Consider the following 24,758-nt stretch of genomic DNA (forward strand, 5'->3'; position numbering starts at 1 on the left):
GAAGAAAAGATTAAAGTGTACAGTGAAAATCCACAAGATCTTCTCTGAAAGCTCTTTGTTTTCTGCTTCGAGGATGCGGGTCCCTGCAATTGCACCAGTGGTGGTACCCCTCTATATATATATATATATAATATATATATATATATAACTGAAAACTCACACCCCAGAAGTGACTCGAACCCATACTCCCAGGAGCCACGCAACTGGTATGTACAAGACGCCTTAATTCACTTGACCATCACGACCGGACAAAATGAGGTGATAACCGAGGCTATTTGCACCACCCCACCGCCGGCACTCGGATAGTAATCTTGGGCATAGCATTTTTACCAAATCACCTCATTCTTTGGGGCACACGTGAGGAACACAAATGCGAACAAGCCTGAATGGTCCCCAGGACAATATGCAACTGAAAACTCACACCCCAGAAGTGACTCGAACCCATACTCCCAGGAGCCACGCAACTGGTATGTACAAGACGCCTTAATCCACTTGACCATCACGACCGGACAAAATGAGGTGATAGCCGAGGCTATTTGAACCACCCCACCGCCGGCACTCGGATAGTAATCTTGGGCATAGCATTTTACCAAATCACCTCATTCTTTGGGGCACATGTGAGGAACACAAATGCGAACAAGCCTGAATGGTCCCCAGGACAATATGCAACTGAAAACTCACACCCCAGAAGTGACTCGAACCCATACTCCCAGGAGCCACGCAACTGGTATGTACAAGACGCCTTAATCCACTTGACCATCACGACCGGACAAAATGAGGTGATAGCCGAGGCTATTTGAACCACCCCACCGCCGGCACTCGTGATGGTCATGCCCAAGATTACTATCCGAGTGCCGGCGGTGGGGTGGTTCAAATAGCCTCGGCTATCACCTCATTTTGTCCGGTCGTGATGGTCAAGTGGATTAAGGCGTCTTGTACATACCAGTTGCGTGGCTCCTGGGAGTATGGGTTCGAGTCACTTCTGGGGTGTGAGTTTTCAGTTGCATATTGTCCTGGGGACCATTCAGGCTTGTTCGCATATATATATATATATATATATATATATATATATATATATATATATATATATATATATATATATATATATATTATTAAATATGACCGAAAAAGTAAGATTAATAATTCTAACACGAATTTTCTCAATCTTTCGTACATTACGCTTCACTGTTGGAGGTAAATAAAAAATCACTTCTCCAAAATTCATTTTTATTTCTAGTCTGACGCGACACGGGCGCGTTTCGTAAAACTTATTACATTTTCAAAGACTTCACAAATACACAACTGATTAGAACTTGCGTTTCCCTGATTTTATATCTACATTTGAGTGAGGTGGGAAGGGTGATGTGGCATTACATTTGAGTGAGGTGGGAAGGGTGATGTGGCATTAACACAAGACAGAACACTAGGGGATATTAATATAGTATTAAAAGTATCAACACAAGACAGAACAGAAACAATGGGTATTGAATAGAAATGTTTGTAGAAAGCCTATTGGTCCATATTTCTTGATGCTTCTATATTGGAGCGGAGTCTTGAGGTGGGTAGAATATAGTTGTGCAATAATTGGCTGTTGATTGCTGGTGTTGACTTCTTGATGTGTAGTGCCTCGCAAACGTCAAGCCGCCTGCTATCGCTGTATCTATCGATGATTTCTGTGTTGTTTACTAGGATTTCTCTGGCGATGGTTTGGTTATGGGAAGAGATTATATGTTCCTTAATGGAGCCCTGTTGTTTATGCATCGTTAAACGCCTAGAAAGAGATGTTGTTGTCTTGCCTATATACTGGGTTTTTTGGAGCGTACAGTCCCCAAGTGGGCATTTGAAGGCATAGACGACGTTAGTCTCTTTTAAAGCGTTCTGTTTTGTGTCTGGAGAGTTTCTCATGAGTAGGCTGGCCGTTTTTCTGGTTTTATAGTAAATCGTCAGTTGTATCCTCTGATTTTTGTCTGTAGGGATAACGTTTCTATTAACAATATCTTTCAGGACCCTTTCCTCTGTTTTATGAGCTGTGGAAAAGAAGTTCCTGTAAAATAGTCTAATAGGGGGTATAGGTGTTGTGTTAGTTGTCTCTTCGGAGGTTGCATGGCTTTTCACTTTCCTTCTTATGATGTCTTCGATGAAACCATTGGAGAAGCCGTTATTGACTAGGACTTGCCTTACCCTACAGAGTTCTTCGTCGACTTGCTTCCATTCTGAGCTGTGGCTGAGAGCACGGTCGACGTATGCGTTAACAACACTCCTCTTGTACCTGTCAGGGCAGTCGCTGTTGGCATTTAGGCACATTCCTATGTTTGTTTCCTTTGTGTAGACTGCAGTGTGGAAACCTCCGCCCTTTTCCATGACTGTTACATCTAGAAAAGGCAGCTTCCCATCCTTTTCCGTCTCGTAAGTGAAACGCAGCACGGAACTCTGCTCAAATGCCTCCTTCAGCTCCTGCAGATGTCTGACATCAGGTACCTGTGTAAAAATGTCGTCAACATACCTGCAGTATATGGCCGGTTTCAAGTTCATGTCGACTAAGACTTTTTGCTCGATGGTACCCATGTAGAAGTTTGCAAACAGGACACCTAGGGGAGAACCCATGGCGACCCCATCTACTTGCTTATACATGTGCCCATCCGGGCTCAAGAAGGGTGCCTCTTTAGTACAAGCTTGGAGTAGTTTCCTCAGAATACTTTCTGGCATGTCAAGAGGAGTACAGGCTGGATCACGATACACTCTGTCGGCTATCATTCCGATTGTCTCGTCCACAGGTACGTTGGTAAACAGCGATTCTACGTCCAACGAGGCTCCTATCCCTGTGGCCCGTGCGCCCCGCAGTAAGTCCACAAATTCCTTTGGAGACTTCAGGCTGAAGGCGCAAGGAACATAAGGAGTCAGCAGGCCGTTGAGTCGCTTCGCCAGTCTGTACGTGGGTGTGGGTATCTGGCTAATGATTGGCCGAAGTGGGTTTCCAGGCTTGTGCGTCTTGACATTTCCATACGCATATCCAGGTTTATATTCCCCAATAATCTTTGGCAGGTGGAGTCCGGATTTCTTGGCGTTCACAGTTTCGATCAGTTTGTTGACCTTTGCTTTTAATTCGGCTGTAGTGTCCTTCGTTACCCTTTGGAACTTAGTTTGGTCAGAGAGTATGATGTTCATTTTCGCCAGATATTCGTCTTTTTTAAGAATGACATATATTGGCGACTTGTCACCTCTCCTGACAACTATCTCCTTGTTCTCACGAAGGCTTTTAGCTGCCGCTTTAAGCTCGGGGGACAGTATGGTGCTTCTGTAGTTGCCTCGATTCTTTCCTCCTTCTGCAATAAGTTCTGCTTGTAAGGTATCTTTGGTAGTCTGGAAGCCTGGAAACCCACTTCGGCCAATCATTAGCCAGATACCCACACCCACGTACAGACTGGCGAAGCGACTCAACGGCCTGCTGACTCCTTATGTTCCTTGCGCCTTCAGCCTGAAGTCTCCAAAGGAATTTGTGGACTTACTGCGGGGCGCACGGGCCACAGGGATAGGAGCCTCGTTGGACGTAGAATCGCTGTTTACCAACGTACCTGTGGACGAGACAATCGGAATGATAGCCGACAGAGTGTATCGTGATCCAGCCTGTACTCCTCTTGACATGCCAGAAAGTATTCTGAGGAAACTACTCCAAGCTTGTACTAAAGAGGCACCCTTCTTGAGCCCGGATGGGCACATGTATAAGCAAGTAGATGGGGTCGCCATGGGTTCTCCCCTAGGTGTCCTGTTTGCAAACTTCTACATGGGTACCATCGAGCAAAAAGTCTTAGTCGACATGAACTTGAAACCGGCCATATACTGCAGGTATGTTGACGACATTTTTATACAGGTACCTGATGTCAGACATCTGCAGGAGCTGAAGGAGGCATTTGAGCAGAGTTCCGTGCTGCGTTTCACTTACGAGACGGAAAAGGATGGGAAGCTGCCTTTTCTAGATGTAACAGTCATGGAAAAGGGCGGAGGTTTCCACACTGCAGTCTACACAAAGGAAACAAACATAGGAATGTGCCTAAATGCCAACAGCGACTGCCCTGACAGGTACAAGAGGAGTGTTGTTAACGCATACGTCGACCGTGCTCTCAGCCACAGCTCAGAATGGAAGCAAGTCGACGAAGAACTCTGTAGGGTAAGGCAGGTCCTAGTCAATAACGGCTTCTCCAATGGTTTCATCGAAGACATCATAAGAAGGAAAGTGAAAAGCCATGCAACCTCCGAAGAGACAACTAACACAACACCTATACCCCCTATTAGACTATTTTACAGGAACTTCTTTTCCACAGCTCATAAAACAGAGGAAAGGGTCCTGAAAGATATTGTTAATAGAAACGTTATCCCTACAGACAAAAATCAGAGGATACAACTGACGATTTACTATAAAACCAGAAAAACGGCCAGCCTACTCATGAGAAACTCTCCAGACACAAAACAGAACGCTTTAAAAGAGACTAACGTCGTCTATGCCTTCAAATGCCCACTTGGGGACTGTAAGCTCCAAAAAACCCAGTATATAGGCAAGACAACAACATCTCTTTCTAGGCGTTTAACGATGCATAAACAACAGGGCTCCATTAAGGAACATATAATCTCTTCCCATAACCAAACCATCGCCAGAGAAATCCTAGTAAACAACACAGAAATCATCGATAGATACAGCGATAGCAGGCGGCTTGACGTTTGCGAGGCACTACACATCAAGAAGTCAACACCAGCAATCAACAGCCAATTATTGCACAACTATATTCTACCCACCTCAAGACTCCGCTCCAATATAGAAGCATCAAGAAATATGGACCAATAGGCTTTCTACAAACACTTCTATTCAATACCCATTGTTTCTGTTCTGTCTTGTGTTGATACTTTTAATACCCTATTAATATCCCCTAGTGTTCTGTCTTGTGTTAATGCCACATCACCCTTCCCACCTCACTCAAATGTAATGCCACATCACCCTTCCCACCTCACTCAAATGTAGATATAAAATCAGGGAAACGCAAGTTCTAATCAGTTGTGTATTTGTGAAGTCTTTGAAAATGTAATAAGTTTTACGAAACGCGCCCGTGTCGCGTCAGACTAGAAATAAAAATGAATTTTGGAGAAGTGATTTTTGATTTACCTCCAACAGTGAAGCGTAATGTACGAAAGATTGAGAAAATTCGTGTTAGAATTATTAATCTTACTTTTTCGGTCATATTTAATAATATATGTCTACAGGAAAGACTGCTACCAAAATATACTAATATATATATATATATATATATATATATATATATATATATATATATATATATATATATATATATATATATATATATATATATATATATATATATATATGACAATGTCAGACCACGGTGGAAAATGAAACAGGAATTTCCTTAAGTACTTTCGTATATTAAATACATCTTCAGAAGGAATTCCATTCCTTCTGAAGATGTATTTAATATACGAAAGTACTTAAGGAAATTCCTGTTTCATTTTCCACCGTGGTCTGACATTGTCACATTCTTAATCACGTGTTTATTTTCGTGATATACACACACACACACACACATATATATATATATATATATATATATATATATATATATATATATATATATATATATATATATATATATATATATATATATATATATATATATGTGTGTGTGTGTGTGTGTGTATATCACGAAAATAAACACGTGATTAAGAATGTGACAATGTCAGACCACGGTGGAAAATGAAACAGGAATTTCCTTAAGTACTTTCGTATATTAAATACATCTTCAGAAGGAATGGAATTCCTTCTGAAGATGTATTTAATATACGAAAGTACTTAAGGAAATTCCTGTTTCATTTTCCACCGTGGTCTGACATTGTCATATATATATATATATATATATATATATATATATATATATATATATATATATATATATATATATATATATATATATATATATATATATATATATAATATATATATATATATATATGATATATGACATTGTCATATATATATATTATTAAATATGGCCGAAAAAGTAAGATTAATAATTCTAACACGAATTTTCTCAATCTTTCGTACATTTCTTTTCACTGTTGGAGGTAAATCAAAAATCAATTCTCCAAAATTCATTTTTATTTCTAGTCTGACGCGACACGAGCGCGTTTCGTAAAACTTATTTCATTTTCAAAGACTTTTAGTTTACAAATACACAACTGAATAGAACTGATTGATTGATTGATTGATAAAGATTAAGCCACCCAAGAGGTGGCACGGGCATGAATAGCCCGTAAGTGGTACATTTTTTTTTCTCAGTATTCTGAGGTTGTATTTAACCATCAAGCTGTTATCGCGGGGGAGGATACTGCTTCACAGTCTTTATGAGGGTGTCCAGCTGCTGGACACCTTTGTTGACCAGGAGGATGGCTGTGTTGATGGCTTCAGGGTGGCCACTGCATGATTCAGGAACTCTTAAAGCTCTTCTAAGGTCATTGGTTGCTTCACATTCCAGAAGATAGTGAAGTAATGGCTTTTCTGTGACAGTTTGGCAGAAGATGCACTCTCTCTGTCGGGGTTCACCAATCTCCCAGTTGCATCTGTAACCTAGACGTAATCTATATAGCCTAACTGCTATTTGCCTGTGGATTCCTTTTGGGATATTTAACCTTTCTAATTTGGTTGCCTGAAGATACCATGTTGCAGATGACGAACCTTCAGCTATTCTCTGGTGCTTTGTTGAGATGTGAGAGTTTTTTGGTGATGATGTTTTTTATGTTCTCTAGGCTGGGTTGAATTGTTTTATGTATCACTGGATGACGAGTTGCCAATTTAGCAATTTCATCAGCTTTTTCATTTAATGGGATTCCAATATGGGATGGGATCCAGTTTAAAGTTATGTTGAGTCCTGTGCCTTTAGCGACTGCTCCAAGATACAAAATGGTGGTAATTATTTCCACATTATCTTTCCACTGTTTTTGTCCTAGTATTTGAAGTGCAGCTTTTGAGTCTGTGTGTATGATTGCATTTTGAGTGTTTTGAGCGTTCACATATGCGAATGCCTGTTGTATGGCAAACAACTCAGTTTGGGTTGATGATACTAGTCCTCCCAGTCTCCAATATGCCTGAACGCTGGTCGTGCAAAGAGCAGCGCCAGCACTCTCATTTTCTGTGTCCACCGATCCGTCTGTGAAGATGTGGGTGGCTCCTGCTACTGCTATGCTATACATTTGCTCTTCTATTATACGCCTTAGGATTGTCGGATCATAGGCAGCCTTTTTCATTGGGAGACTTTCTATTACTATTTTGAAAGTAGGCTCTTCCCACGGCGCGGAAGGAGTGTAATTTGGGTGTGGATGATCACCCTCTCTATCAAGAATCATGTTTTTTAAATGTAGTCTGTTTAGGACTTTTCCTGCTCTTGCAACCCAAGAGTTTCCATTGTTTTGGCCTAGTCCAACCACCAAAGCCTGCCGTACTGGGATTGGATCAGAAGAAATAATTATCTTACTGATAATTGTAGCTGTCCTTTGTGATATTCTTTCTTGTAGAGAGGGCAAACCCGTCTCCAGTCTAAGAGTTTCAAGCCTGGTCCACATGGGGGCTCCCAGTGCAGCTCTCATAGCATTGTTTTGGGCAACTTCAAGCTTTTTCCACTGTTGGTGTGATAGATTTGTGAGTGCAGGTGCGGCATAATCGATCACTGATCTGACTGCCTGTACATAGTATGTGCGAAGGACTTGCAGATTGGCTCCTCCAGAAAGGGAGGTTAGCGACCTGAGGATTGCCGTCCAGGCCGCAGTTCGCTCTCTCAAGTACGTGACCTCAGCATTAAAATTCATGTGTGTGTCCAAGATGATTCCTAGATACTGATAGGTGTCGACGCATTCTATTGGTTGACCCTGTACAGTGAGTTGGATGTTGGGCTTCGCTATTTTTATGGGCATGGCCTTTGACTTTGAGGGGTTGAGTTTGATCCCAATCTGTTTTGCCTCTTTACTGATGCAGTCTAAGCATTTGGGTGCAAGGCGCGCCGCATCCCTTCCTTTTATGATGATGACAAAGTCGTCCGCGTAGTTTAGCAGCCTGCAGTGATGTGGGAGTTTCAACCTCATTATTCTTTCCATTAAACAGTTGAAGAGAAGGGGGCTAAGAATACCTCCTTGCAGTGTACCATTTTCATGTCTTTTGTACTCAGAGACTGTGCCATGAAGTTTTACTCTTGCTTCTCTGTTTATGAGACAGTTTTTGGTCCAGGAGAGCAGGTTGCCTCTGACCTCTTTGTCAATGAGGCAGCAGAGAATAGCTGGGGCGCTAGCCAGTTCAAAGGCTTTTTCGAGGTCCAGGAATATCAGCATTCCTGGTCTGTCATTCAAGTGGGCTAACAGAGTTGTAATACATTCCACTGTGCCAACCCTTCTTCTATAGGCATACATATCATGGTGCAGTTTAGGCATTTTCCACTCCAGTCTGTTGAGTGCCATTCTGTCAGCCGTCTTGGCTGCACAGCTTTAGAGAGAGATGGGCCTGGGATTAGCTGGATCTTTGGGTTTTGGGATCGGCACTATGTCTGCTCTATTCCAAGCAGAAGGTCTAGTTTGAGAAGTCCAGGCTAAATTAATTAACTTTAGGTATGCAGCGTCTCCCTCTGGGCCGAGGTTTCTAATCATTTTATAGGTTATTTTGTCGGCTCCAGGGGATGTATCCTTGGAGTTTTTCTTAGCCCGATTGAGCTCATCCAGTTTGAAGGGGGCATTAGTGTCAGAGACTTCTTCACATGCTGTAAGGATTCTGTGCCACCTTTCTTCCTCTAGTCCGGTCTGTACTGCTAATACATCTGGTGGAAGTTGATTGCTGGCTGCTCTCTCTGCAAACCTGGTTGCCAGTACTTCGGCTTCCTGTTGAGGATCCTTGGGGTGTGGAGCTTTAGGTGTTTTATTCCCTTTGGCCCGGTGAATTTGCTGCCACATCTCTCCGAGAGAGGTGTGTTCATTCAGGTGTGAACACCATTCCAGCCACTTTTGTTCTTTTATTTGTCTGGTCTCTCGATGTACATGTTCCTTGACCTCACAAAGTAAGATCCTGTTGCGGTCACTTGGCTGCTTTTTGTATAGCTTTCTTGTTCTATTGAGTCTATGGTCGAGTTCTTTGACACGCTCGCAATAGTACCAATGATCTTTATGGTGTCTGGTGGACTGTTTTTTTCAGTGGGATTGAGTGGTTGGCTACACTTTGAATCGCTTTGACAAATTCTTGTTCTGCCTGATTAATGTCTTCGGGAAGATCATAGTTTCTTTGCCACTCTGAAATGAGGCTTTGAAATCGGTCCCAGTTTGCTAAAGCAAAGTTCCAGGCTTCAGATGGAGGCGGAGGTGGGGTGGGTAGGTCTAACTGAAGATCAATTTGGACCCCATAGTGGTCGCTTGTGAGTGTGGGCTCAACTGACCATGTTGCTGCATCTCTTAGGGAAGCTGAAACAAAGGTTAGGTCTAATCTGCCTCCTTGGATGTGGGTAGGTTCATTCTTGTTTAGGATTTGTATTTCTGGAAGCTGGTGCAGTAGATGTGTAATGTGTATGCCGGCTTCATTTGTTTTGTTCGAGCCCAGTGCGAATAGAACTTACGCATCTCCGATTTTATATCTACATTTGAGTGAGGTGGATGGGGTGAGGTGGCATTAATAGGGTATTAATTTCATCAACACAAGACAGAACAAGAGGTGGCATTAATAGGGTATTAATTTCATCAACACAAGACAGAACACGAAACAATGGGTATTGAATAGAAGTGTTTGTAGAAAGCCTATTGGTCCATATGTCTTGATGCTTCTATATTGGAGCGGAGTCTTGAGGTGGGTAGAATATAGTTGTGCATTAATTGGCTGTTGATTGCTGGTGTTGACTTCTTGATGTGTAGTGCCTCGCAAACGTCAAGCCGCCTGCTATCGCTGTATCTATCGATGATTTCTGTGTTGTTTACTAGGATTTCTCTGGCGATGGTTTGGTTGTGGGAAGAGATTATATGTTCCTTAATGGAGCCCTGTTGCTTATGCTTATGCATAAGCAACAGGGCTTATGCATAAGCCCTGTTGCAATATGCATCCAGGGAGCCGACGGGGCTCCCCACAGAAAACTAGCGTTGATTGTATTGTAACTAGTCATTTTCTGGGTGAGCCCTGGAATCTTTTTGGCACCCTTCCTCCCTCCAGTCGGCGGTTTTCGTTTTCCGTTTGATGCTCAGCCTTCGAACTGCAGGTGTGAGTAGCCGGTGAAAGTGGGGGCGGGGTTTACTGGGCTTCCACCTTCCCCTCATGGGGAGGAAAGGGCTGCGCGGACAAGCGGCGCAGAGGCGGTGTAGGATGTTTTCTTGTTTCTTTGGAGGTTGAGGGAGTTCTTCCTCTCTGTTCAGTCTTCGGTTACAATTTTCTTTCCAAGTGGGGTTTGTTTTGTTATGCCTACTTTTCTGGGTGCCTAACCCCGGTCGAAGGCAGGCAAGGAAAGCCCCAACCACATGTGGGTTTTCCATAGGCCATTGCTCCTTTTCCTCTCTGAGGAGGTCAGACTCATGGGCCCTGATAGCATGAACTCCTTTGACTGATGCCCCAGACTAATGTATAGTATCGCATATTAGTCCAATAGTTCCAGGGAGCATATGGGGCTCAACCAGAAAATAGTGTTTAATTACATTCAACACTGTTTTTTTTTTAACAATTCTTTATAGCATTATTTATCAATAAGTAAAAATAAATGTATGCACTATTTCCTGTGAATGTGTACGAAATGTCTTCATATAATAGTCAGCTTGTATGCAAAAAGTTGTCAAGTTGTAAACAAATATATGACAAGCCTTCTGCTCTTCACTACTGGGAGCTCTTCTCAGCAGTTTTGAATATTACCATGTATGTGATTATTTTGACAGAAGTTTCTCTCTTTCAGTTTGGGTTCTTCAAGCGCAATCGTGTTGAAAGACCTGAGAATGTGGTAAGTTTTGATGAGAGACCTGGTGGTGTGGTAAGTTGTGAGGAGAGAGACCTGGTGGTGTGATAAGTTGTGAGGAGAGACCTAGTGGTGTGTTGAGAGGAGAGAGACCTGGTGGTGTGGTAAGTTGTGAGGAGAGAGACCTGGTGGTGTGGTAAGTTGTGAGGAGAGAGACCTGGTGGTGTGGTAAGTTGTGAGGAGAGAGACCTGGTGGTGTGGTAAGTTGTGAGGAGAGAGACCTGGTGGTGTGGTAAGTTGTGAGGAGAGAGACCTGGTGGTGTGGTAAGTTGTGAGGAGAGAGACCTGGTGGTGTGGTAAATTGTGAGGAGAGAGACCTGGTGGTGTGGTAAATTGTGACTGAGGTTCTGTTGTGTGGATGAAGACATCCTAATAAACCAGGTTGTGGTGTCGATATCAAACTGCATGCAGCAGTGTCCAACAGTTTGGTTGACCAGACGGCCAACTCGGAGGCCAGATCAGAGACACAAACAATTTTTATTCAAGTAAGATACATATTTCATTCTTTTTATAATGGACAGTGTAAATTCTGCTAACCCTCTCACAGACTTGTATTAACTGCTGCTAACTCTTACAGACTTGTATTAACTGCTGCTAACACTCTCACAGACTTGTATTAACTGCTGCTAACACTCTCACAGACTTGTATTAACTGCTGCTAACACTCTCACAGACTTGTATTAACTGCTGCTAACTCTTACAGACTTGTATTAACTGCTGCTAACCCTCTCACAGACTTGTATTAACTGCTGCTAACACTCTCACAGACTTGTATTAACTGCTGCTAACCCTCGCACAGACTTGTATTAACGGCTGCTAACACTCTCACAGACTGTATTAACTGCTGCTAACCCTCTCACAGTACTTGTATTAACTGCTGCTAACCCTCTCACAGACTTGTATTAACTGCTGCTAACACTCTCACAGACTGTATTAACTGCTGCTAACCCCCTCACAGACGTACACTAACTGCTGCTAACCCCCTCAAAGACGTACACTAACTGCTGCTAACCTCCTCACAGACTTGTATTAACTGCTGCTAACTCTCTCACAGACTTGTATTAACTGCTGCTAAACTCTCTCACAGACTTGTATTAACTGCTGCTAACCCCCTCACAGACTTGTACTAACTGCTGCTAACCTCCTCAAAGACGTACATTAACTGCTGCTAACTCTCTCACAGACTTGTATTAACTGCTGCTAACTCTCTCACAGACTTGTATTAACTGCTGCTAACTCTTTCACAGACTGTATTAACTGCTGCTAACCCCCTCACAGACGTACACTAACTGCTGCTAACCCCCTCAAAGACGTACACTAACTGCTGCTAACCCCCTCCCAGACGTACACTAACTGCTGCTAACCCCCTCAAAGACGTACACTAACTGCTGCTAACCTCTTCACAGGCTCAAAAGGAAAATGCAGATGATGATGATGGTAATGAAGATGGTCCCGAGGAGATGGTAGTGACGCCTCATACTCCAATGATGAACATGACAGAGTGTGCCAATGACGACTTCGAGTTTAACTGATCTTAATTCATTGTCCCTAATTACTTTGTCATTCCATTCATCAACATGTGAATCCCACATATGTAGGGGAAAAATGGACAATAAGATCATTATTGCAAACTAATATGAGCAAGATAATTAATGTTATAGCATCATATTAGTCATAACGTGAAGTGTAAACATCCGAGTTGTCCTTTCACGCTAGGAAAGCCATGCCATCTTTGTCATGATGAGATAGCCAAGCCAAGTCCGCTAGTCACGAGGAGCTAGCAAAGTCATGCAATCTTTGTCATGATGAGCTAGCCAAGCCAAGTCTGCTAGTCACGAGGAGCTAGCAAAGTCATGCAATCTTTGTCATAATGAGCTAGCCAAATCAGTGTCATGTTTATGATGAGCTAACCAAGCTATGCCAGTATGCCGTGATGAGCTTGCCAAGCCAGTGCCATCTTGTCATAATAAGCTTATCAAGCCAGTGTCATCTTGTCATGATGAGCTAGACATGCCAGTGCCATCTTAATGCTGAGATGGCCAAACCAGTACCAGTTTGTCATGAGCATAAGAATAAAGGCAACTACAGAAGGCCTATTGGCCTATATGATGCACTCCTATTTATATCCACTGAAACTCATTCATATATATGTCAAACCTACATTTGAAACAATCTATCAATCACACATCTATTATGTTGACAGGTAACTTGTTCTATAAATCAACAACAGTGTTTCTAAACCAGTATTTTTCCAGGTCTTTTCTGATTTTAAACTTATCCAATTTATATACTGTACATTGTTTTGGGTTCTATTTTGTGCTCATGTTTCAAAAAACTTATTTTCATCCTCCTTTGTTATGTTATTTTACCTATTTACCTAAGGAGTGACATGATTGAAGTACTGTATTTATATACTGTACTTCAATTCATGTCACTCCTTACTCTTCAAATTTTCACACATATGAATTACGTTTTTACATTTCTCTTCATAAAAGGTTTCTAATTCCTAGGATTATCTTTTCATCTTTTTCGTTATAGATTTAATTAAATTTATTACCAGTTTTATAGTACTAGAGACTAAAACTGAACTGCATAATCTAAATGAGGCTTATCAATGGTAAGATAAAGATGAAGAATAATATTTGTTGTATTTTTGCTAACGTTACTCGAAATAAATCTCAGTGTTCTATTTTCCTATTATTCCATACATTTATGCATTAATATTTTGGCTTAGGAGCAATACTAATGACTCTATGATCTTATTTGTATTCTGATTTTGATATTTCAACATTGTTCAACAGATATTTGGGAACTTTTATTTTTATTACTTAAGCTCAGAACCCAACATATTTTTTCAGCATTAAACTGTATCTGCGAAGGCTTCATTCATTTTAAATCTGATTTATAACTTATTAAAGAAATTTTGTCTTCATTTGAATTTTTTCCCTTCACTGATGAGCTAGCCGAACCATTGCTAGTTTGCATGATGAGTTAGTACAGCCAATGCAAGATTGTCATGAACTAATAAAGCCAGTGCTAGTTTGTCATGATGAGCAAATACAGTCATTGCTAGCTTGCCATAATGAACTAATACAACCAGTGCTAGCTTGTCATGATGAACTAATACTGCCAGTGCTAGCTTGTCATGATGAACTAATACTGCCAGTGCTAGCTTGTCATGATGAACTAATACTGCCAGTGCTAGCTTGTCATGATGAACTAATACTGCCAGTGCTAGCTTGTCATGATGAACTAATACTGCCAGTGCTAGCTTGTCATGATGAACTAATACAACCAGTGCTAGCTTGTCATGATGAACTAATACTGCCAGTGCTAGCTTGTCATGATGAACTAATACTACCAGTGCTAGCTTGTCATGATGAACTAATACTGCCAGTGCTAGCTTGTCATGATGAACTAATACTGCCAGTGCTAGCTTGTCATGATGAACTAATACAACCAGTGCTAGCTTGTCATGATGAACTAATACTGCCAGTGCTAGCTTGTCATGATGAACTAATACTGCCAGTGCTAGCTTGTCATGATGAACTAATACTGCCAGTGCTAGCTTGTCATGATGAACTAATACTGCCAGTGCTAGCTTGTCATGATGAACTAATACTGCCAGTGCTAGCTTGTCATGATGAACTAATACTGCCAGTGCTAGCTTGTCATGATGAACTAATACTGCCAGTGCTAGCTTGTCATGATGAACTAATACTGCCAGTGCTAGCTTGTCATGATGAACTAATACTGCCAGTGCTAGCTTGTCATGATGAACTAATACAGCCAGTGCTAGCTTGTCATGATGAACTAATACAGCCAGTGCTAGCTTGCCATAATGAACTAATACAGCCAGTGCTAGCTTGTCATGATGAACTATTACAGCACGACCCGTATTACCCCTCTATTATGAATACTTCATTCAGGTTTGGGTCTTCATCTCCCTAAGTGAGTTCGTTAGGAGGTTCCGGAGTCGTCCTGGCTAGCGGACTGCTTGTGTTGTCTTTGGATACTTGTGATACTTTCTGCCATACCCACAAGCTTGAGTGGCACGAGGCGCTGATGGTGGTCCAGGAGTACCTGGGTGGCGAGTTTATGCACCTCAATGCGTGTTTGTTCGCCCCTGCCCTTCAATGGGTCGCCCATGCCCTTCAATGGGATGTTGGCATGGTGCAGGTTCCCTCCCATCCGGCCACACTCTTAGCTGAGGACTTGCGCGCTCGTGGCCTGCTGGCTTCGGCGTTGCGGTTCTTTTCCCTTCTGGAGCAGTCTTCATATTGTCTTCAAGAGGTTGTGGAGGCGCTTGGGGCCGTTCCTGGGTCTGGTGCCTTGATCTTGGCGGTGCATGCTTCATCTGTGCTGTTGAAGCTGTTTGCGCCGATTCTGAAGAATGCGGTGTCGCTTTTTTCCTTTCGCATCTCGTGTGTTGACAGATGGTGCTCGCTTCCTTGTTTGAATTGGCTTGGGGCCCCTGGCTTTTAAGTTAGGTTACTGTAATTTAGGTTATGCAAGTTAAGTTAGGTAAGGATAGGTTAGTTAACTTAGGATAGGTAAGTTAGGTCAGGTAAGTTAGGTTAGGATAAGTTAGGTTAGGATAAGTTAGGTAAAGGTTAGGTTAAGCAAGTTAGGTTGGGTAAGATAGGTTAGGTTAAGTTAGGTTATGCAAGTTAAGTTAGGATAGGTTATGTTAGGTTATGGAAGTTAGGATAGGTAAGTTAGGTTAAGTTAGGTAAGTTAGGTTAGGATAAGTTAGGTTAGGTTAGGTTAAGTTAGGTTAGGTAAGGTAAGGTATGTTAGGTTAGTTAAGTTAGGATAGGTTAGGTTAAGTAAGTTAGGTTAGGATAAGTTAGGTTAGGATAAGTTAGGTTAGGTTAGGTTATGCAAGTTAGGTTGGGTAAGATAGGTTATGTAAATTAGGCTAGGTTAGGTTATGCAAGTTAAGTTAGGATAGGTTATGGAAGTTAGGATAGGTAAGTTAGGTTAGGTAAGTTAGGTTAAGCAGGTTAAGTTAGGTAAGATAAGTTAGGTAAGGTAAGTTAGGTTAGGTTAGGTTTGGATAGGTAAGTTAGGTTAAGCAGGTTAACTTAGGTAAGTTAACATAGGTTAGGTATAGAAAGTTAGGATAGGTAAGTTAGGTTAGGGTAAGTTATGTTAGGTTAGGATAGGTAAAGTTAGGTTAGGTTTAGGAACGTTATGTTAACTAAGTAACATTGGGTGGAGAGGATAGGTTACGTAGGTAAATTAGGTTAAGTTATGTAAGGTTAGGATATTTTAGGCTAAGTTAGGTTAGGTTGAGTAAGTTAGGTTAGGTAAGTTAGGTTAGGTAAGTTAGGATAAGCAGGTTTAACTTAGGTTAGGTATGGAAAGTTAGGATAGGTAAGTTAGGTTAGGGTAAGTTATGTTAGGTTAGGATAAGTAAAGTTAGGTTAGGTTTAGGAACGTTATGTTAACTAAGTAACATTGGGTGGAGAGGATAGGTTACGTAGGTTTAAGCAGTGTTGTACAGAGAACAGTTTAAAAGGTAAAGTGTCTAAGAAAATATATTTAACAGAAGTGCAAGTTTCATATGAAAAGCTGAACTAGTTACGTTTGGAGAGAAATTTTTATGACAGTTGATGTCTTAGAGAACAACATTGATGTCTTAAAGAATAACTTGATGGAAGAAGGAGAGTTTCTTTGATGAACGAAGGTGACTTAGAAAATAACATTGATGAACGAAAGCGAGTTAGAGATTACCTTTGACAACTCTAACATTAACTTTGATGACTTTGAGAATGACTTTTGATGTCTTAGAGAATAACTTTGATGAACGAAGATGTCATAGAAAGCTTCTCTGATAAACGAAAGGTTACTTAGAGAATAACATTTGATGACTGAGATTAACTATTGATGACCGAGATTAATTTTTAATGTCTTTGGGAATAACTTTTATGACTTAGAGAATAACTTTGATGAAGGAAAGTGACTTAGAAATTACCTTTTATGACTGAGAATAACTTTTTTGTTGACTCTGAGAATGACTTTGATGACTTAGAGAATGACTATGATGTCTCTGAGAATAATTTTTTATGGATGAAGATGTCTGAAAACAACTTTTGATAGCTGTGAGATTAACTTTTGTGGACTTGAGAAGTATTTTGATTGTGTCTTTGATATCTCGAAGAGTGTCCTTGATGTCTCTGAGAATAACTTTTTATGGATGAAGATGTCTGAGAATATCTTTTGATAGCTCTGAGATTAACTTTTATGGACATGAGAAGTATTTCGATTGTGTCTTTGATGTATTGAAGAGTAATTTTGATGTCTCGAAGATATCTTACCGAACAACTTTGATGACCGAGATTAACTTTTGAGTACGTGAAAATACCTTTTTGATGACTTCGAGAATAATTTTGATAGCTCTGAGAATAACTTTTATGTCTTAGATAATAACTTTAGATGCCTCTGAGAATAACTTTAATGAACGAAGATGACTTAGAAAGTTTCTCTGATGAACGAAAGTTTACTTAGAGAATAACATTTGATGACTGAGATTGACTTTTTAATGACTCTGAGAATAACTTTGAGGATGCGAGTAAATTTTTGGAGTCTTTGAGTGCGTCTTTGATATCTCGAAGAGTGTCTTTGATGTCTCGAAGAGTGACTTTGAGTATTTTTCTTATTCCATGAAGTATACTGTTAGTTACAAAAGTGCTGAAAGAAGTTACATTTGACTATTTTTCTTACTTAGCGACATATAATTTTAGTTACGAAAGTGTTGAAAAGTTACATTTGACTATTTAGTTGAGGAAAGACATGAAAAAATATGATGACAGTGACTATTTTAGTGCTCCACAAAGTATAAATGTCAGTTAAGAACGGCGATGATAGATATCTTTGGCTATTTTTTCTTACTTGACGAAACATCATGACTGATGAGAAAGTGCAGAAAGAAGTTTCCATGATTATTTTTTAGCGAAGTGAAAGGTTACTTTAGTTAAGAACAGTGTTGGAAAAGAGGCTACACATGACTATTTCAGTTGAGAAAAATGATATTTCAGATAAGAAATGACAATGAAACATGATGAACACGGTTATTTTCTGTTGACTATGGAATAAGTTTAGTTAAGAAATGATGAAAGTGAATATTTATTAGTTGATTGACAATGGATAAAAAGCTAGTTATGAACAGTGTTGGAAAGTTTCCTTTGACAATTTTTAGCTAAGAGAAAGGTTATTTTTAGTTAAGAACGGTGTTGAACGAGATCAATCCTGACTATTCTCTGTTGATTGACAAGTAATTTTTAGTTAAGAAGTTACAAGAAAAGTTTGTCTTGGTAAATTTGGTACTGAATAAAGGGTAGATTTCTTTAAGAACTGTGTTTGGTAAGAAATGTTAAGTTGACTATGAGAATTACTTTGTCGTAGTTTTTTGCAAATAAAACTAGGTGATTAAATTTGTTGAGGGAACTGTATTGCCGATGATAATATTTGACAAAGAACTAGTTAGTGAATGGAAGAAACAAATTGGTTTAAAGAAACAAAGAACATAAAAAATTGAGACTAAGTAAGGGAATGAACACAGTGAACATACTGGGAACACAGAAAACATGTAAGAAAAGTTGATGAACACAGTGAACATGCAGGGAATATGAACTTATAGAGAATATGAAGACAAGATAAGGAACATAGGGAATACAAAGAATGAACACTGGACATGTGAAGAACAAGCTAAGAACTTTGAGAACATGAATATTGAGTATAAAAGTTGTACAGAGAACATATATACATAGAGTGAACATACGGGGAAAATGGTAGAAAACAGAGAAAAACAGGTGAAAAAATTTGAACTGAGCATGCTGCGAATACTTGCTGAACATGAAGTGAACACAGAAAACATGGATGAGAATACGAAGAACACAGTGAATATAGAGAAAATATGAAAATACAGTAGGATTATTGAAGATTGGATAAGTTGGGGGTGAGAAGGTAAGGGAGGGAAAGTGTACGGTGAGATTTTGACCGTGTGATTATTGCTTACTTGGGTAAACAAAAGGTATTGAAGGTAAGGTGTTATATGACCGTGTGAATATTACAGAGCTGAGTACAAAAAGGGTATTAAAGGAAATGATGTTTACTTTGATAGACTGGAGAGAGGCTTGATCTGAAATAATTTGAAGAACATTGAACTAAGTGAAGAACATGAGTTGGAAATCGGTAATTTCAGTTTGATTTATTTGCAGGGGGTCTGAAAATGTAGTTGGGTGTTTAAATCTCAGGGGGATTTGGACTGATAGTAATGAATTTACAGGAGTGAACTTGGACAGAGGACAAGAGCTAGAGTTTTATAATTGTTTACATCATATTTACTATGTCTGAAATACTGAGGGTAAAAATTTCAGGGAAATTGATGGGTTATTTACAAAGATACGAGAGAGAACTAAGGTAGGGACGAGAGCTGGAACTCGTTAACTGTTTTGATCTTATTTACGGTGTCTGAAATACAGAGGGTAAAAATTTCAGGGGAATTGATAGGATATTAACAAAGACTTGAGGGGGAAGTAGGGTGGGGGACGAGAGCTGGAGCTCAGTAACTGACTTAATCTTATTTACTACATCTGAAATATGACTGTTTAAAATTTCAGGGGGATTGGACTGCTAGTAGCGAAAATGTGTTCTCTGTCAAATTTGGGTCTTCAATTGGACTCTGATTAATTTCGATCATGAACTGGACTCTGAATATTTTTGGCACAAAGTGGACTCTGGCGAATTTTCGGTATAAACTGGTCTCTGATGAAAATTGGGTAGAAAATGGACTCTGTCAAATTTTGTAGATTACAGGACTCTGAATATTTTTGGCCACAAACTGGACTCTGACGAATTTATGTCGTTAATTGGACTCGAATTTTGCTCACAAAGTGGACTCTGTTAATTTTCAGGGAAAAACTTGACTCTGATTATTTCTGTCTATAACTGGACTCTGTTGAAATTTGAGCTTAAACTGAACTCTGACGAATTTTTTTTGTTAATTGGACTCTGTTAATTTCCCGGGTAAAACTTGACTCTGATTATTTCAGGCATAAACTGGACTCTGAATATTTTGGGCACAAAGTGAACTCTGACGAATTTTCGGTATAAAACTTGACTCTAATGAAAATTGGTCTGAAAATGGACTCTGACAAATTTTGCTCACAAAGTGGACTCTAAATAATTTAGGTCAACAACTACACTCTGACGAATTTTGGTCTTTACAGGTGAAACAGCCGTAAATTGTTATAAAACTTAAAGTAATGACTAAGATGCCTGTTTTCCTTAACAAAACGTCTAAGACAACATTCTCTGAAAATTGTCTGAAAGTGGGTACAATAAGTCCGTAGAGTTTAGCCTGAAAACCCTGGCTCATAAACACGATATTTCTAAATTTTTTCTATACGATTTTCCTACTTATTTTCCTCATAAGAACGCTTAACAAACTTCTAAAATCTCAGAAATTATTTTCCTCATAAGAATTCCTTAATTCCAAATCTGTGACTGCCCAAATTCGCCTGAAAAACCCTTGGTAATAAACGTGAATTTTCTAAATTTACCTGAAAACCCTGGGTAATATGGGTGAATTTCCCCGAGAAAAAAATTCCCCTGTACTCCGCCATCCCTACTACTCCTGTTCCAGGGCTCGGGTCTCCCAGGTCGTCCACAGGTTTATTAAGTCTAGCCAGCCTGCGGTCTATCTTCATGCCCGTGACGTTAGGAAGTTTGCTGCTGTACCTGCCGTGTTTGGCAACATGTCTTGGGCTGATATTCGGACGCGGGAATTTTGGAGGTCGAACAGGGTCCTAGCCACCCGTTATTTGAGGAATGTCCCATCTCCTGGGCGTTCTTGTGTTGCTTTGGGTCGTAGGTTGCAGCCAGTTGTCTCGACTTTGCGTTGAGAAGTTTGTGGTGGCCGCCTCCCGGGTAAGTCCCTCTTTTCTTATATTTGGGAATGTAGTTCCAGGGAGCCAGAGGAGCTCCCCACAGAAATCCAGCATTGGATGTAATGAAATGCCATTTTCTGGGTGAGCCCCAGATACTCCCTGGCAACCCTCCCTCCTTCCGGTCCGCGTTGTTTGTTGCTTAGCTTCCGAACTGGAGTGCTAGGTAGCCGGTCCGGGTCTCCCTCCTCCCCCACTTAGGGAGGGAAGGGCTGCGTGGACGAGCAGCACGGCCTGAGTTTTCGGGTTTTCGTTGTTAGTTTCTTACCATGTAGGGTTTGTTTTGTTATGCCTACCTTTCTGGATACCTAACCCCGGTTGATTGCAAAAAAAGAAAACCCCTAACCACAGGGGGGTTTTATAGGGTCATTGCTCCCTGAAGGGCAAGGTTCTGGCTCGTGGTCCCTGGTAGATCGAACTCCTTAGCTAATGTCCCGGTCTAATATGACGCACATTAGCCCGATATCTACAGGGAGCCTCAGGGGCTCACCAAGAAAATTGCGTTCCATTACATTCATTGCTGTGTTTTTGCTTTAACGTAAAAGTTCTTGTTATATATCATACCAAGGAAGTCGGTGGTAAAGTTCAACCCAAGAAAATAGTTTTGAAAAAGACGATAGAGTAAAAACAAAAGATCATTCTCTGTGAAAGAATGTGATGTCTCCTACAGAAGTGTTAAAACCTAGGGAAATAAAAGTGTCTTAAGACATATTCTTAGTACGACAAGCATGCAGTGAGCCACAACCAGCTAGGTCCTAGCAGTATGCCTGCAAAATGTAAGAGAGAGAGAGAGAGTACTTCAGAAATCACTGCTGTTATAATGGAAAGGGACTCCCTTTCCAAACACTAACACCTCTCCTCCTCCTCCCCTCCTCCTCACCATCTTCCATGTGCCAACAAGTGGCCTCATTCAGGGTAAGATACATAAATTACTTTATTGTAGCCAGTACAAAATGAGTGTTATTCGGTATAAAATGTATTTTTAAATTAACATTTTTTGGGGGGGTGTGAATGTATTAATTCAATTTACATTATTTCTTATGGGGAAATTCGTTTTGGTTGACGACGCATCTCTGGGAACGGAATACGATAGTAAACCAAGGTACCAGTGTATGTTTAATGTCCTCATTTTTACCGTACCTGAGTATCTGGAATTTATCACCATTAAACATCATATTATTCTCTTCTGCCCAGTCGAAAACTTTATTAATATTTGCTCGTAGTTTTTCTATGTCTTCAGCAGAGGTAATTTTCATGCTGATTTTTGTGTCATCTGCAAAGGATGATACGAAGCTGGGATTTGTAATTTTGTCTATATCTGATATGAGAATATGGAAAAGCAGTGGTGCAAGAACTGTACCCTGAGGTACAGAGCTTTTAACTGCGCTTCGACTCTACTTCGTATGGTTGACTGTTACTCTTCATCTTCTGTTCGACAGAAAATTGAGTAGCCAACATCCTACTTTACCAGTTATTCCCATTGATCTCATTTTGTGTCCAATCACTCCATGGTCACATTTATCGAATGCTTCAGTGATTTTGTCATAGTGGTCAAGTAACTGTGAGAGGCATAATCTTCCCGCTCTAAATCCATTTTGGCCTGGGTTGTGAAGGTCATTGGTCTCCATGAAACTGGTGACCTGACTCCTGATCACTCTCTGAAATACTTTTATTATGTGGGACGTTAGTGCAACTGGTCTATAATTCTTTGCTAATGCTTTGCTCCCTCCCTTGTTTAGAGAGGCTATGTCTGCCGATTAAAGTGCATCTGGTATTTCCCGTGTCCAAACTCTTCCTCCACACTATACTGAGTGCCTGTGCTACTGGCCCTTTGCATTCCTTTATAAATATTGAATTACATGAGTCTGGACCCGGGGCTAAGTGCATGGGCATGTTGTCAATTTCTCTTTCAAAATCTGCCACGCTCGTGTTGATATCAGTTATATTTACAGGGGTTTGGATATCACGCATAAAGAAGTTGTCCGGAGCATCCATTTTCATGTGTTTATTGGTGTGCTAAACGTGTCCTCCTACTGCTCTTTTAGGATTACACTTATTTCTTTGTCACCTCAGTGTATGAACCTTCACTCGTACGAGTAGGTCCAATACTGGAAGTGGTTTTTGCTTTTGATTTAGCAAATGTGAAGAAATATATTGGGTTTTTCTTTATTTCTTGAATTGCGTTCTGATCTAGTTGCCTTTCTTCAATCAGATATGAATGCTTCAGTCTCTGCTCGATTTCTTCAATCTACCTGATTAAATTATTCCTTTGTATGGAAAGTCGTGTCTGTTTAGGCATTTCCGTTATTTTTTTCCTTCTTTTGTAGTGTCGTCTGCATTTTCTTTCTACATTGAACCTCTTTCTGACTTTCTTCAGAGGAACATGTTTCAGGCAGACTTTATATGCTTCAGAAGTCAGTTTTTCTATTCCGTGTGTAGGATTTGTATTACTCAGAAGAGTGTCCCATTGAATGTTTGTAAGTTCCTGTTTATTTTCTGCCAGTCTATCCTTTTATTATTAAAATTGAATTTACTGAATAACCTCTCGCTTGATCATTGTTTTAGGTCTATTCTGAGTATTGATTGTAGTTTGCACTTCAATGAGATTGTGATCTGAGTAAGTGGTATCTGATATCGTAATGTCCCCAATTATGTCTTCATTGTTTGTGAAGACCAGATCCAGAATATTTTTGTTCCTAGTTCGCTCTGATATCTGCTGGTTGAAAATTTGTCACAGACTAAGTAGTTTTCTAAGCTGTGGTTGGTAATGTCCAGATAAATTTCCTGGTATAATGTTATTGTTTGCTATTCTCCATCTTAGGCAGGTTGAATTCACCTAGGAAATTAATGAATATTAGGTATTGGGTTTGCTAAATTATCAAGGATATTTTCTATATTGTTTATCTGTTCTGTGAATTCCTCAGCAGTTGCATCTGGCGGTTTGTATATTAAAATAATAACTAAGTTTATTTTCCCTACTTTTACTCCCAATATCTCTACCACCTCATTTGTAGAGTAAAGGAGCTCCGAGCAAACAAGGTCTTCCCTAATATACAGACCCACTAGTCCATGTGACCTGTTTACCATATCACACTTGTATAGATTATATCCTGGTATCCAGATCCCAATCTCCAAGAATTCCCTTGCATGGGTATCTGTGAAAGCTCCGAATACTGCATTTGACCCAGTGAGGAGGCCATTTATCAACCGTATTTTGATTTTTGCTCTTGTTTTTAGTCTTTGTATGTTGGCAAAGGTGAATGAGGTTACTCTATTTGAGGTAGTTTTTCTTGGAGACTTTTCTGGCAAGTCCATTATGCGTGGGCATATCGAGTTTGATCTGACTAGTGCTGATTGTTGATGAAATTCTGCCTGTTGTAGTTGTAACTCCTCTGGCCTCTGCCTGTTGTAGTTGTAACTCCTCTGGCCTCTGCCTCCTTTCCACTCTGGATGCGTCCAGAGCTCAGTTCTAAATTTCATCATTATCGACTTAGGGAAATTGACTGTAATTGTTTGCAATTTAATTAAATCCAGTCCCAGTGAATACTTTTTTATCATATTTAGTCCCCACGTTGGTGTTTTAAGGTTACCTGTTCAGCTTCTCATTCTCTCTGTGGGATCACTGAAACCTATTTTCTTCTAATGAAGTTGATGGTTAGTAATGTTAGCAATTTAGTGTCAACATTTCTGACATAATTTCGAAGGGGAGAAACAATGATCGGAGTCCAATATTTAGGGCTGTCGACCTCTTCATTCCTCTTCTTCAGAATAACAATATTGTTTTAATTTT

The 24,758-nt window shown here is 40.3% G+C and overlaps 1 protein-coding gene across 1 annotated transcript in view; it reads left to right on the forward strand.

Annotated features, from left to right (window-relative positions):
* LOC123763674 (integrin alpha-8) overlaps positions 1-13,572 on the forward strand; it is a 293,676-nt gene extending 280,104 nt beyond the window's left edge. The window contains 2 exon segments of the mRNA XM_069304445.1: positions 10,956-11,000; positions 12,422-13,572. Of these exon segments, the coding sequence (XP_069160546.1) occupies positions 10,956-11,000; positions 12,422-12,547 (171 nt within the window). The 3' untranslated portion in view covers positions 12,548-13,572.
* Positions 13,573-24,758: the final 11,186 nt, after the last annotated feature.

This window comes from Procambarus clarkii, chromosome 52 (genome assembly GCF_040958095.1).
Source record: "Procambarus clarkii isolate CNS0578487 chromosome 52, FALCON_Pclarkii_2.0, whole genome shotgun sequence".
Taxonomy (NCBI): domain Eukaryota; kingdom Metazoa; phylum Arthropoda; class Malacostraca; order Decapoda; family Cambaridae; genus Procambarus; species Procambarus clarkii.